This window comes from Hippopotamus amphibius, chromosome 11 (genome assembly GCF_030028045.1).
Source record: "Hippopotamus amphibius kiboko isolate mHipAmp2 chromosome 11, mHipAmp2.hap2, whole genome shotgun sequence".
Taxonomy (NCBI): domain Eukaryota; kingdom Metazoa; phylum Chordata; class Mammalia; order Artiodactyla; family Hippopotamidae; genus Hippopotamus; species Hippopotamus amphibius.
Genome location: NC_080196.1, coordinates 1,241,926 through 1,254,561, shown reverse-complemented (window position 1 = coordinate 1,254,561; position 12,636 = coordinate 1,241,926). Strand labels below are relative to the sequence as shown.

At 47.7% G+C, this 12,636-nt stretch overlaps 1 protein-coding gene across 3 annotated transcripts in view; it reads left to right on the top strand.

The window, feature by feature from the left end:
* Positions 1-12,636, top strand: part of GMDS (GDP-mannose 4,6-dehydratase) — a 454,717-nt gene that overhangs the window by 218,588 nt on the left and 223,493 nt on the right. For all 3 annotated transcript variants that reach the window (XM_057698406.1, XM_057698405.1, XM_057698407.1), the window contains exon 7: positions 7,523-7,650. In XM_057698406.1, coding sequence (XP_057554389.1) covers positions 7,523-7,650 — 128 coding nt within the window. The remainder of the gene's footprint in view (positions 1-7,522; positions 7,651-12,636) is intronic.

Genomic DNA, 12,636 nt, shown 5'->3' with positions numbered 1-12,636 from the left:
GCAAAGAGAGGAAAATTACTGAAAAAAAAAGAGAAAGAAATCAAGAGATTGGCACGTAAAATGGAAGGTCTAACGTTCTTTCCCAGAAGGAAATAGAAGGAAGAAAATGGAGTGAAGAGGAGGCAGTACGTGAGGAGGAGCACGTACTGCACAGATACAGAAACAGCGTGTGTGCCCAGCAGACAACTGCATCTGGACACGTGGACTGGAAACTCCGGGATACAAGAGACAAAGGGGGCTTGGAAGACAGGGGAATGGCGGTTACACCGGCAGCACGCGGACCCAGAGCAAACGTGCAGCCGGGAAGGCCGCGTACTGGTGCCTTCAGGTGCTGAGAGAAAGTAATTTTCAACCTGGGATTGTATACTTAGCAAAACTATCTTTCAGAATCGAGCCAGACAATTTCTCTGCTTTACAGGAATTTCTAAAGAATGCATTTTAAGAAGAAAGGAGACTGGGGCGGGGAGGGTGGGGGGGACTCGGGGGGAGTCAAGGAAGGGAGGGAATACGGGGATATGTGTATAAAAACAGATGATTGAACTTGGTGTACCCCCAAAAAAATAAAAAAAATTATGTTCAACCATAATGGAAAAGAACATGAAAAGAATATATATATGTATAACAGTCACTTTGCTGTACAGCAGAAATTAAACACAACATTGTAAATCAACTATACTTCAATAAAATTTTTTAAAAAGAAAAAAAAGAAGAAAGGAAATTATGGCAGAAGAAAGATTCAAGAAGGTGATATGAGAAAGGAAATTGGTAAACATGGGAATATGTACAAAATTATAAATAGAAATGTATTCTCTGAAGCAGGAGACCCAGGGAGCTATTCAGAATAACTGAAGAGAAGTAGCTTAAAGAGTAGTTAAAACTGAGACACAGCTCATTTAATCACCTTTGCTCTGTTACAACTGGAGACAACTCTGTTCGACAGTTCTGCTCATGAAAGAGATGATTACCCTTAAGATGACGTTAAAACAAGCTAACAATGCCTGATGCACGTTTCATCATATTTTTACAAATGTTCAAATCCTTGGAGTGGTGGCCCCAAAAAGATATGCCCACATCCTAACTCCCAGAACTTGGGAATGTGACCTCATTCGGAAAAAGGTCTTTGTACATGTGATCAAGTGAAGGATCTGGAGATGAAGAGATCCTTCTGGATCTTGCGGGCGGATCCTACATCCAGTGACGGTCACCAAACACAGGTCCCTGTGCCGGACACACAGCGAGACGTCGGGGTCTGGAGCGGAGAGGAGTGCGTGGCGGGGTCAGCGAGGAGACGGGTGGCTCTTGCAGAAACCCCGAGCTCCCTCCCGAAGGGCTTCAGCAAGGCACTGTCAGAGGCTGGGTGCGGGAGGGCGTCCAGGGCGGCCGACCAGCTCCTGCACGACTCTGATTGGTGATGGTGATCAGTCCTCACCAAGCAGTTAATTTCTTCCACTTGCTTGTGGCTTTCGCGTCTGAAAAACTCAGGAAACAGGCAGGAGATATTGTGATCTGGGGACATCAGAGAGGCGCTGCGGCAGAGGAAAAGGGGGGCGGGGTCTGTCCCTGGAAGGCCCCTGGGGTCCTGCTCCATCACACGACAAGGGTCCTTATAAGAAACAGAAGAGGCCGAGACACAGACTGTCAAGGAGAAGGTGGTGTGAGGATGCAGGGATGCAGCCATGAGCTGGGAGGACCAGGAGCCCCGGACGCAGAAGGAGGCAGAGGAAAGCTCCTCCCCGGACGTCTCAGAGTAACGTGGCCCCATGGAACCTCCGGCTTACGGCCTCCAGGACTGTGAGAAATGACGTTTCAGGTGTTTGAAGCCACCTGGCTCTTGTAACTTGTTACGGCAGCCACAGGAAGTTTGTGCTGTTACGGTGAAATGTGTTCTTGTTGTACCTCCCTGTCTACCCTAGGACGTCGCTGGAGCCAGGCTTTCAGGTCTGCTGTCCCCCCCGGGCCTCTGGGGCTGGTGTCCGGTTGTGTGGGATCCAGAGGTGGCTGGTTGGCCCTCGTGTTGACAGGGGCCCCTGGTGTCCTCAGGCCCGAGCGCAGCTCTGCCCGCAGGCCTGCTGGTCCCAGCGGCTCCACGGCCTGGAGGCCACGCAGGTGGTGTGGCCCCTGCCGGCCCTTCCCGTGTCTGCCGTCTCCTGGGCCCCTGGCTCTGCCCGTCTCTGGCTCCATGGACTGTAGGCCCGCTGCCTCAGGTGACCTGTGGTTCCTGCCGGAGGGGGTCTTCGTCCACCTCACCTGGCTCCCCTGGCAGAGGGCATCCTCCTCTGCTGTCTCCTTAGTGCCCCCGGTGCTGCCGCCCCAGGCGGGTCTGGCCCAGGTGGCCTCCTGGGAGGGGTCTCCAGACGCTCTGTAGGACGCAGGGCACAGGCTGCTCTCGGCCACGTCCTCGGCTGCTCTGCTTGGCGCCGTGGCCCAAAGATGCTACTTCCCCTGGAGACTGACCTCTCCTGCCTCTGCTGGCCTTCCCGGCGAGCCCGGAGCCGCCCCTCCCGTCCTTCCCACCTGGACAGCCGCGCCCTGCCCGTCCGAGCCTGAGGGCGTCACCCACGGGAGGGGCTCTGGGCTGTGACCCACTGGTTTCTGATACTAAAATTCTTTAGAAAATTACTTTCCCATGAAGCCTTGCTTTCACACTCACTGTCTTGTTCCAGAATCCTATGGTGAGTGGTGGGGACGAAAGCACCGTTTCCTCTGAACTCTGGTGTCGCTTTTCTCCTCTTCCCCAGCTGGGGTTAATGGTGGAGAATGTGAAGTGAAGAGAAAGGTGTGAGAAAAAATCCTTACTGTTTCAAAAGAGTTATCACAGTAAAGATATCGAGGACAACAAGCACTGATGACGAATAGATACAGAATTCCACGGCCTCTGTGGTTAGTGTCTCAATTGATCCTTAGTATAGATTCTTGTCCCATTTTGTAGGTCAGACACCTGAGAAGTTCAAACATTTATTTAAGGTCATAGCACTGATACAAGTAACAGAATTAAAAATACCTCGCATGGTGTGTAACCCGACTTCCAGAATCTACCCGAAAGCCCTCACCCTTTGCCTCAGGTTCGGAATTAAAGCGGAAGCTGTTTCCAGGTCCTCAGGTGGTGTTCCCAGCCTCGACCCCTCGGGGCCCACCCGGGACACGGGCAGTTCTTGGAGACTCAGCTTTGAATTTAAATAAACAATAATAATAATTTATCCAGCACCGTTGGGTGTTTTTAATGTGGCGGTTTTTCTTGTTTGCTGTGTTGCCAAAACAGATGTTCTGTACTTTTCAGTCTGTCAGTGCTAGCAGAACTCGTGGTCTCAATCCTCAAGCTAATATTTGGGCTAAAACCAGTTTTAATTGGTCTCTTCCTTATTAGTATACATGTATGTGGATATTCTGTGTTTCCTTAGTTAATGAGTTTACCTTGAAAAAGTAACCTACACCGATGTAAGAAACGTGTCCTCGTGCGTTTGGTGTGTAAGTCCGTGCACCTGCCTCTGGCTGTTCCCTTAGGTTTGTTCTCAGTCTCAGACTCTCAAAGGCAGAGAATTCAGAGACTTTGTCATAAAAGAGCTAAGAAGCCTGAACTTTTCTCAGAGGCTTCACTACAGGTGCCACGAACATTGTGCTGTGCTAACTGTGGCAATAGCTGACATTTGCTGATCACTTGCTAATCATATGAACTAGGTTTTCTCACCTAATCATTAGGCCTACATGGTAAGTACAGGAGAAATAATAGTCTTTCCAGCAAACACAGTGCCTGTACAGCCCTGTGTGCACATGCAAGTGATGGGAGCTGGGCCCTTCCATCTCACCACACACACGAGGTAACTAAAATTGTAAGAACAAAATCAACACAAGTCATTAAAAAACATAGGAGAAGATCTTCAGTACCTTCCTTGGGCTAGGCAAAAGCCTTTTGGCTATGATACCAAAAGCTCATAAAACCAAAACAACAACAAAAATGGAAAATTTAGACAAATTGAACTTCATAAAAACTAAAAAAACTTTCGTGTGTCAGAGGACACCATCAAGAAAATGAAAATATAACCTAAACAATGAGAGAAAATGTTTGTAAATCATATACCTGATAAAGGACTTGAATCCAGAGTATATGAAGAACTCTTATAATTCAACACTAAACAGACAGGTAGCACAATTAAAAATGGGACAAAGAATCTGAACAGACGTCTCTCCAAAGACGTTACACCTGTGGCTGATAAGTACATGAAAATGTAGAGGCTTAAAGTCATTAGTCGTCATAGAAATGCAAATCACAGCCACAATGAGATAACACAACATCCTCACCCACAAGGATGCTGGGGAGGATGTGGGGAAGCGAGGACCCCAGTCCACCGCTGGTGGGGATGTAACCTGGTGCGTCCGCTGTGGAGATTGGCCTGGCAGTTCCTCAGTCGGTTAATTGTAGAGCTGCCCTGTTGCTGTCCATCCGAGAGGAATTAAAACATAATCCCCACACACAAACTCGTGCATCTGTGTTCACCGCAGCACTGTTCACAGCAGCCAAAAGGTGGAAACAGCCCAAATGTGTGTCTGCTGCTGCGTGGATGCATGAAACGTGGAGCGTCCTCATAACGAAGTATTATTCAGCCACGAAGAAGGATTCATGTAACATAGAGGAAGCGGAAAGTGTCAGGCTAAGTGAAGGGAGCCAGTCGCAAAAGACCACATACTACGTGATTCCACGTATGTGCAATGCTCACAACAGGCAGATCTGTAACGACAGAAAAACGGGTGGTGGCCCAGGGCAGGGGGCTGGGAGATGGGGCGGGACTGCCAAAGGGTACGGGTTTCCCTCTGGGTGATGGGAATGCTCTAAGGCGGGTTGTTGAGCTGGCTGCACTTCTGCGAGTGGACCAAAAGCCGTGGAACTGTACACTTTAAGTGGATGAATTGTGTGGTGTGTGAATTAGATCTCAGTCAAGCTGCTATAAATAAAAACATTAAAATTAAGTTCTAAGAACTAGAAATTTCAAGTGACTTTGACTGGTTTTCCAAGATAATTCTGAATCCAGAGCAGAAAGGCTGCAGACCCCCGAGCACGCCACCAGGTCCTGGGCGGGAGCCTGGGCTCTGCAGCGACATGGGCGCTGGCTGGGCTGCAGGTTAGAGGGGCTGCTTTGCACAGCTTCTCCGAATCTCAGCTTCGTCATCTACAGAATGGGGGTAAACATTCTTAGCTCGTGGGTTGCTCTCAAGATTCCGTGAGTTTCTGCGTCTGAAGAGCTTAGCACAGTGGCTGTCGTCAGGGGCGCGGGGGCGGTGGTCACTGCGGCGTCGCGTGCGGGGCCCTGACCCCTCGTCCCTGCAGACCTGCCGCCTCCCTCTGGCGGCGGGGCTGCTCTGTCCACCTCCCCGTCTCTGGGCTGCTTTCGCAGGGGGGTCGCCTCTCCACTGCCCGCTGCCCCGGCTCAGGGCTTGCTGCTGGATGCTCACCTGGTGCGGTTGAGGAGTAAGCAGTAGGGCCAAAGTAGAGTGATGAACGAGGTCAGCGCTTCTCCTGGGAAAGAGAATCACGTGAGCTGTTTTGTGTTGGGAACTTCATCTGATGTCTTGGCATCGCAGATTCCTCTGGTAGACTTCGGGATAATAATATAGTCCTGAGGTTAAAATGCAAAAACAGACATCAAGCCTAATTTTAATTATAAATTTAAATGAACAGAAAATAAAAAGTTGCTAGTTGGTAATAAATCGAGAAGGATTGTGCCTGATAAATATTTCATTTGCAAAGGCTCTTTTTTTTTTTTAAGCTCTTTGTTGGTGTATAATTGCTTTGCACTGCTGTGCCAGTTCCTGCTGTACACCGAAGTGAATCAGCTGTATTTATACACATATCCCCATATCCCCTCCCTCCCACGCCTCCCCCCCACCCTCCCCGACCCGGCCCTCTAAGGCATCACCCATCATCCAGTTGATCTCCCTGTGTGATGCAACAGCTTCCCACTATCTCGTTTACATTTGGTAGGGTATATATGTCAATGTTATTCTCTCACTTCATCCCAGCTTCCCCTTCGCCCCCCCCCCCACCCCGTGTCCTCTAGTCCGTTCTCTGCATCTGCATCTTTATTCTTGTCCTGTCACTGGGTTCATCAGAACCATTTTTTTTTTAGATTCCATATATATGAGTTAGCATACGATATTTGTTTTTCTCTTTCTGGCTTACTTCACTCTGTATGACAGACTCTAGGTCCATCCACCTTCAAAGGCTCTTTTTTGAAAGAACTTTTGTGTGTTGTAAACTCACAAACTCACCTCAAAGTTGAAACTGGATTTCTTAAAGTACTCTAGGAACTGCTAAGAGAAACTGAAAATTTGGATTTCCATGGAAGTGTCATTGTCATTTTTAATGATAGGGCATTGGTGTAAATGTGTCTACTGAGTTTGTATGGTAAGTGAGTCTAGTATATGTTTGAACTTGTGCGGGGCTATCTTGTTGCCAAAATTGAGAAAACCTATTTAGAAAAACTCCCCTTATCTCTGTGCCAGTTTCCCTCGCAGCCCAAGCTTTTGTCATAAGATTCACCTCCCTGTTTCTTCTGCAAAAGAACAAAGCTAAAGTTGCTGAAATGTGGTAAATTATGATGGTAATCTGTCTAAACTGTTTGAAGCCATTATTGACTAGCTCATGTGCCTGGTAATTAGATTTTGGCGTTACCTGGTGCTTTGTGATAACCATACCTAGATACGTAGATACCTTACCTAGGGATGTAGGTAAACTTGTCTCAGAAGTGCCTTTTAATTTTGTCCTTCTTTGTGATCTTTTAAAGATGGATAGAGGCTTTCATTAAAGACCAAAGAACATTAAAACAATTTCACTCCTTTAGCTTATGACACCTTTCAGCCAATCATTTCGAAATATTTATACAGAATTCAGGAATCTCTCCTGTAGATACCACCTGGATGGAATTAGAAGGTGGCATGGTAGTAAGTACAGATAGTCTAGAAACGTTTGACTCAGCACCGGATGGCTGTGCCGGTTTCTGCATAGGGGTGATCACCGCTTACCGGCAGCCCAAGGGCACTTCTTGTTTCCCTCAGTTACACCCTGGGAGCTAAGGTACTCTCCTCCCTCTCTCTGCCCGTGAACCCCAAAACAGCTTTATTAAGAGGAATATATGATGTTTATGTTCTTAAAAAAATCAGGGTGGTCTTAGATTCTGGTATTTCCCTTTGTCCAACCCTGTTGAATTTTCTGTTTAAAAACTGGCATTCCACGAGCTTTTCTCTGGCCGGGTGCCTGGTCGCATGTTACAGCAGCAAATGAGGAATGCTAAGGCGTCCCCCAAAGAAAAACGTTTGTTGTGGCGGTGGAGTTGATGGGACACTCAGAGTGAGCGCTCCTTAGCTTCTCTGAATGACAGTTAATGGTCTTTTTCATTTTCTTTTCTTTGACTATTATTTTAAAGGGGGGTAAGAATGAAAGAAATGCCCAGAGGCTGAGATTGTGTTTGGTTCACCAAACTGTTAAATGTCAAATGCACTCGACTGATAATACATCTTTTGTCTCTTTTAGGAGCTAATTTTGTTACTCGAAAAATTAGCCGGTCGGTAGCTAAGATTTACCTTGGACAGCTGGAATGTTTCAGTTTGGGGAATCTGGACGCCAAACGAGACTGGGGCCACGCCAAGGACTATGTGGAGGTAGGAACCCCCGCGTTTCGGTCTTTTAAGTACCTGTGTCCGCCTGTGTCCGGTTGTGAGGCCTGGGGCGGGGAGCGTGCCTGGAGGTGCAGCGGGACAGCTGTGCTAAGGCAGATGCGTTTAAGCTCCCGCCGTGCCCCTCCCGCCCGATGGTCAGCGGTGCCGGCAGGCTGTCCCGCACGCCTCTCACAACCGTTCTTTTCATCATTCAAAACGAAGGTGCCGGTCGGTGGTCTGGATGATGGATAAAAAAGCGAACCGTGTCCTTTCCTTTCTAAAGCATCTTCCTAGTCCCGCTCTTGTGTCTCCTCCCTCATCCCTGCCCAAGACACGCGTAACTAACTGGGAGAGCGTCTGTTGTTATCACAGGACTAGTCCTCAGACCCTCGAGAAACACGACCTGATTTCAACGTGTATCATCTAAGCCCTTCAGATTTACGTTATTCTAGGAATCACCCCCAGCGTGCTGCTCTTACGGAGCCGTGGGTGGGAGCGTGTGACTTGCACCCGTGAATTTTGTCCATGAAATGAAGGGCGAGAGGGAGTAGTCATGCTGGTGCAGGACAGCAGGCGTCGTCACAGGGAAATTCGGCTCTCGGTCTCGGGATCTGCTCGCATGTTGAGCTTTGGTTTGGGTCACATACATTGCATATATAAGTGGTACGATTTTTCTTAAAGCAACGCGTCGCCTCGTACCTCGCCGGCATTCGTGTGCTTTCACGTGTCCGTGGTGATTCTGTGGCCAGACGCGAAGGAGCATGCTGGCGACGCTGTGTGTCCCAGGGTCTGCTGGTCCCTGTCGAGGTGCTTCCAGGTCTCCCGGGCTCGGGATACGATTCCTATCCTCAGGGATGCCTCTCCGGGAGACCGGATCTGGCTTCCTTGTTCACTGATGCGGTTCAAAAAGAAACTTGAACGTTTGCAAGAGAAAGCACACGAGCAGTTCACCTGCTGACACAGAGGTCAGCTTCCCAGTGTTATTAGTTTTGTGTGTAACAGTTAAAAATGCTGCATACTTAAACACCTCATTCTGATTTACATTATGGACAAAAAAAATTTCTGATTTAAAGTTTTGAACAACATAACATGTAGGTCATTTAAATGTGTCCTTCTAAGCTGTAAATACAATGATGCATTTTATGATCCTCACCCTTGAATGTATTTTAAGAACATTATGTTAAAAAACATATAAGGCCACGCTTTCAGAAATAAGAAGAAAGTGGGAGAAAGGACATCTTAACAAGAGAAGCTGAAACTGTTTTATCTAACCTGCATGGCCTTACCGTCTTAAAAATATGAGGCAAGTTTTGTAAAAATAAGTACATTATTTTTTTCAGTAATATCATTTTCGTGTATAACCTTCTAGCTCTCTGCATATACTTAGAGCTACATAGAAGGCTCTGTAGGCAATCGTCTTCATCCAGAGTCTTGTTCTCCAGTTTCGGAAACCAAATAGATCAAATTTCATTCTCTTTTCTTTTATACTTTTGCACTGGGGTACAAAAGAAGTTTGTACGGGAACTCAGAAATTTTGATAGTGCGAGAGACAGTATATCAAAATGTTAATAATACTTATTTTTGGTTATGTTTATTTTTTTCTGTATACTTCTGTATTTTCCATATACTGAAATGAGGATGTATAAACATTTTCAATCCGGGGAAAAGATAAATGACATTTTGAAAACAGGCTAGAAAAATCCAACAAGAAGGCATGAGAGTTAAATAAATACATACATGACAAGAAAACCTTTTGTGAGCTCAGGGGGTCTGCAGGAAAGACCTTGCTGTGATTTCATCCCCAAATGCCACGGGTGGCACTGCTCCTGGGTGGTGCCCAAACACGCAGGGCAGAAAGGCCCACACTTGTATTTGTTTAACAAGAAAGTATTTCAGACACATTTTGGCTCAAAGACGTCATGAAGGTCTTCCGAAATGATGTCATTGTGAAGATTCCTTGACGAGATGCGTCCGTACAGCAAGCCCAGGAACCAGAATGTCCGGGAGAGTGAGATGTGAGGGGAGGAGGGTCTGGCTCTTCAGTGAGATGTAGCATTCTCAGATTCCCCAGAGAGATACACGCGCAGAGCGAGGTCGTTCTTGCTGGTGCTCATGACCTGCTCGGCTCCACGATGCAGGTGGTTCTGAATGTTGAGGTTCCCTGGGGCTCTGACAGTAACGCCTGTTGATGTGCTAAAGAGCAAGTGCTCATTTACGGGTTCCGAGAGAAGTCGACATTGCATGATTTCTAAAAATTGTCGTGATCAAGTAAGAATTCATCGTTTGCTATCTCCATTTTAAGAAATATTACTATCCTTTGGATTTCTAAATATATTAAATTGAGGTTACTTTACAGACTTATGAGTAAAAGTAGGTGTGGCCAAAATTAAAATCAACAAGCCTGAGAATGAGAAAGAGAAGCACTGTTTGTTTGAAACACATCTGCATCCTGTCAGTTTCATCCGCTTTAGAGGAAAAGCCTTGGCCAGCACAAACAGGTCATAATCGCCTCTCATTTACACACGCTTTCATCATATAACCCCTCCCATTTGCACATAAACATGTTGTTTTGGTAAATCTGTAGATTAAGTGACTTATACCTTCTTACTTATGGATGAATTTTAATGATGGCGCGTAGAGAGAGTTTGCTGGACTGGGCGTAGGTGATCCCAGCTGGGCCGGTGATGTACGCCTCTGTCTCAGCAAGGGTTTATGCATCAACTTATCCATCTGTGGAAAGGACGTAATAGCCAGTCTGTTAAAAACCGTCATTACTGTGCTACCCCCCCATGGTGGGACTCCATCTCGGCCTTGTAAATGTTTTTCCAACAATTTACACGAAGCCATGTCTTGTTGCCGATTTGGAGTCACGACTTTCTGTTCATAGTCTTGTTTCCTAGGTCGAGATGATTTAAGAATTATTTGAGCGGGAAGAGGTATTTCAACGTGAAATGAAGAATATAAAAATTATATTAAATTATATTGCACTTTAGATGAAAGTCAAATGCAGTTACATCTTTTATGCTGTTTTATTAGAAAGAGTTGTAGAGATGCAGCGTGTTGAATGGATTTTACCATGAACAGCCGTATACCTACCACCCAGGGGCTGTAATAAACATCTACAGTCATTGTTGCATTTTGAGAAAAAAAACGGCGATTTAACAGTTGCTGTAGGGCCAATGGCTCAGGGCTATAAATTCGCAATGTACACAAACACCAGGTTTTCAAAGATTTGCATTTCTTATGGGATAAGGTCAATGGACATTTCAAACTTTTAAAATAGTTTCATCTTCCTAAATATTTATGTGCCATGACCACAACCTGTTCTCACGCCTACCTCCCGCCACACACGTCAGAGCATCGGATGGTATTCATGACAACACGTGGGGCTGTGCGCCATGTCCAGGCGAATTCACGTTGCCAGCAGCACGCAGCAGTGCAGCAGCAGTGCAGCAGCAGTGCGGCAGCAGTACACCAGCATTGCACCAGCAATGCAGTGGGAGTGCAGCAGCAGTGCACCAGCAATGCAGCACTAGTGCAGCAGCAGTGCGCCAGCAGTGCCTGGAGCATTGTTCCTTCAGCACCTCTGTGGACTCTGTCCCATGGCTGTGGTTTTAGTTGCTACAAATGAGCGTCTTTTAGACCCTGCCCAAAGCCAACCCCCCCGAGAAGACAAGGCTATGCTGCAGAAAGGTCAGCAGATTTCTTTGCTGTAAGGCCACCTTCTCAGAACTCAGCATGTGTGAGCCTGCACTAGGCCTGCTGGGAGTAGCAGAGGGTTTTCCAAACACATCTAACCTCGCCCCCTTCTAGTGGCAAGTGGGCATTCACGGCCAGCAGCGCAGTTGGGAAACGGTGCCCTGTGCTTAAATACAATTAACAGTAGCTGTTTGGCTAATGAGGTCCCACTGTGGTTGCATCCTGATAGAATTAGCCAGGAAAGACTGAGAGAGAAGTAACTGGTAAGGGCTGGGCCGCAAGCGTCTTTAAGCTTTTCCACCCACAGGATGGCCCTTTGCTCTCGGGTGCACTGGTAATCAAGAGACCCGAGTCTGAGCTCTTTCCAGGATTCGGCAAAAAGCCATTTAAAACCTGTCATGGGGTTCCACTGCCCACAGCTGACAGCACAGATGCTCCTGAAGAGAAACCTGGTCCAGAGGGGACCCGGGGGCTTTCACATTGCTAGGGGAGAAGTTTTGAGATTCATCTGAATTTCAATATATTCCTTTGATTTTTCTTTATGGTCAGGGAGCTCACATTAGTAATAAAAAGCTACTTTCAGAAATAAAAATAAGAATAATTGCCAAATATTGGGCACATATTGCATGCCAGAGCCTTTACTGAGGGCTTCACATCCACCTCCGTCTTCTGTGAAGTGCACCATCCTCCAGACGGGGTGCGTCCGTCCTCCTCTCACAGACAAGGATGCCGAGGTCCTGGCCGTGCAGGTGAAGGCCGCCAGGTCCCCAGCCCAGGCCTGATGCCCGCGCCCGGTTCACACCCCTGCCTTAGGCTGAAGTGAGGGCAGCAGTGGAATCTGGGTGCCTTTCCGTTTGCCAGAGAGACACAAAACTGCCCTCTCCTTTCCTCTCTCTGCCACCTGTGGTCTGGGGAGGTGGAGCACCTGGCCACGAAGGGCCGGCCGAGCCCTGAACCCTACCCCCTCCCACCGGATGCACGAGGCCCAGGTGCACCGGGTGTGTCGGGGGAGATGAGCTGGGGGCCGGCCACCCTGCCTGTTCCTGGGCTGCCGAGTCCGTTGACCTTCAGGACAGCTTTGGGTTCAGCGGGTAACAGAGAACTGGGGTGATTGGGGGGCCTGTGGTAGGGACGGGAGCCTGGTGACAGAGCTGGGGAGGTGACCGTGCTGTTCCAGGCCTTCCGTCTGTGTCCAGGCTGCTGTTGGCATTTTGCATCCAGCATGAATTCACACAGAGCTGGAAGGAAAGGGTGCCTGGAAACCTCCCAAGATTTTATTTAAGGGAGAGC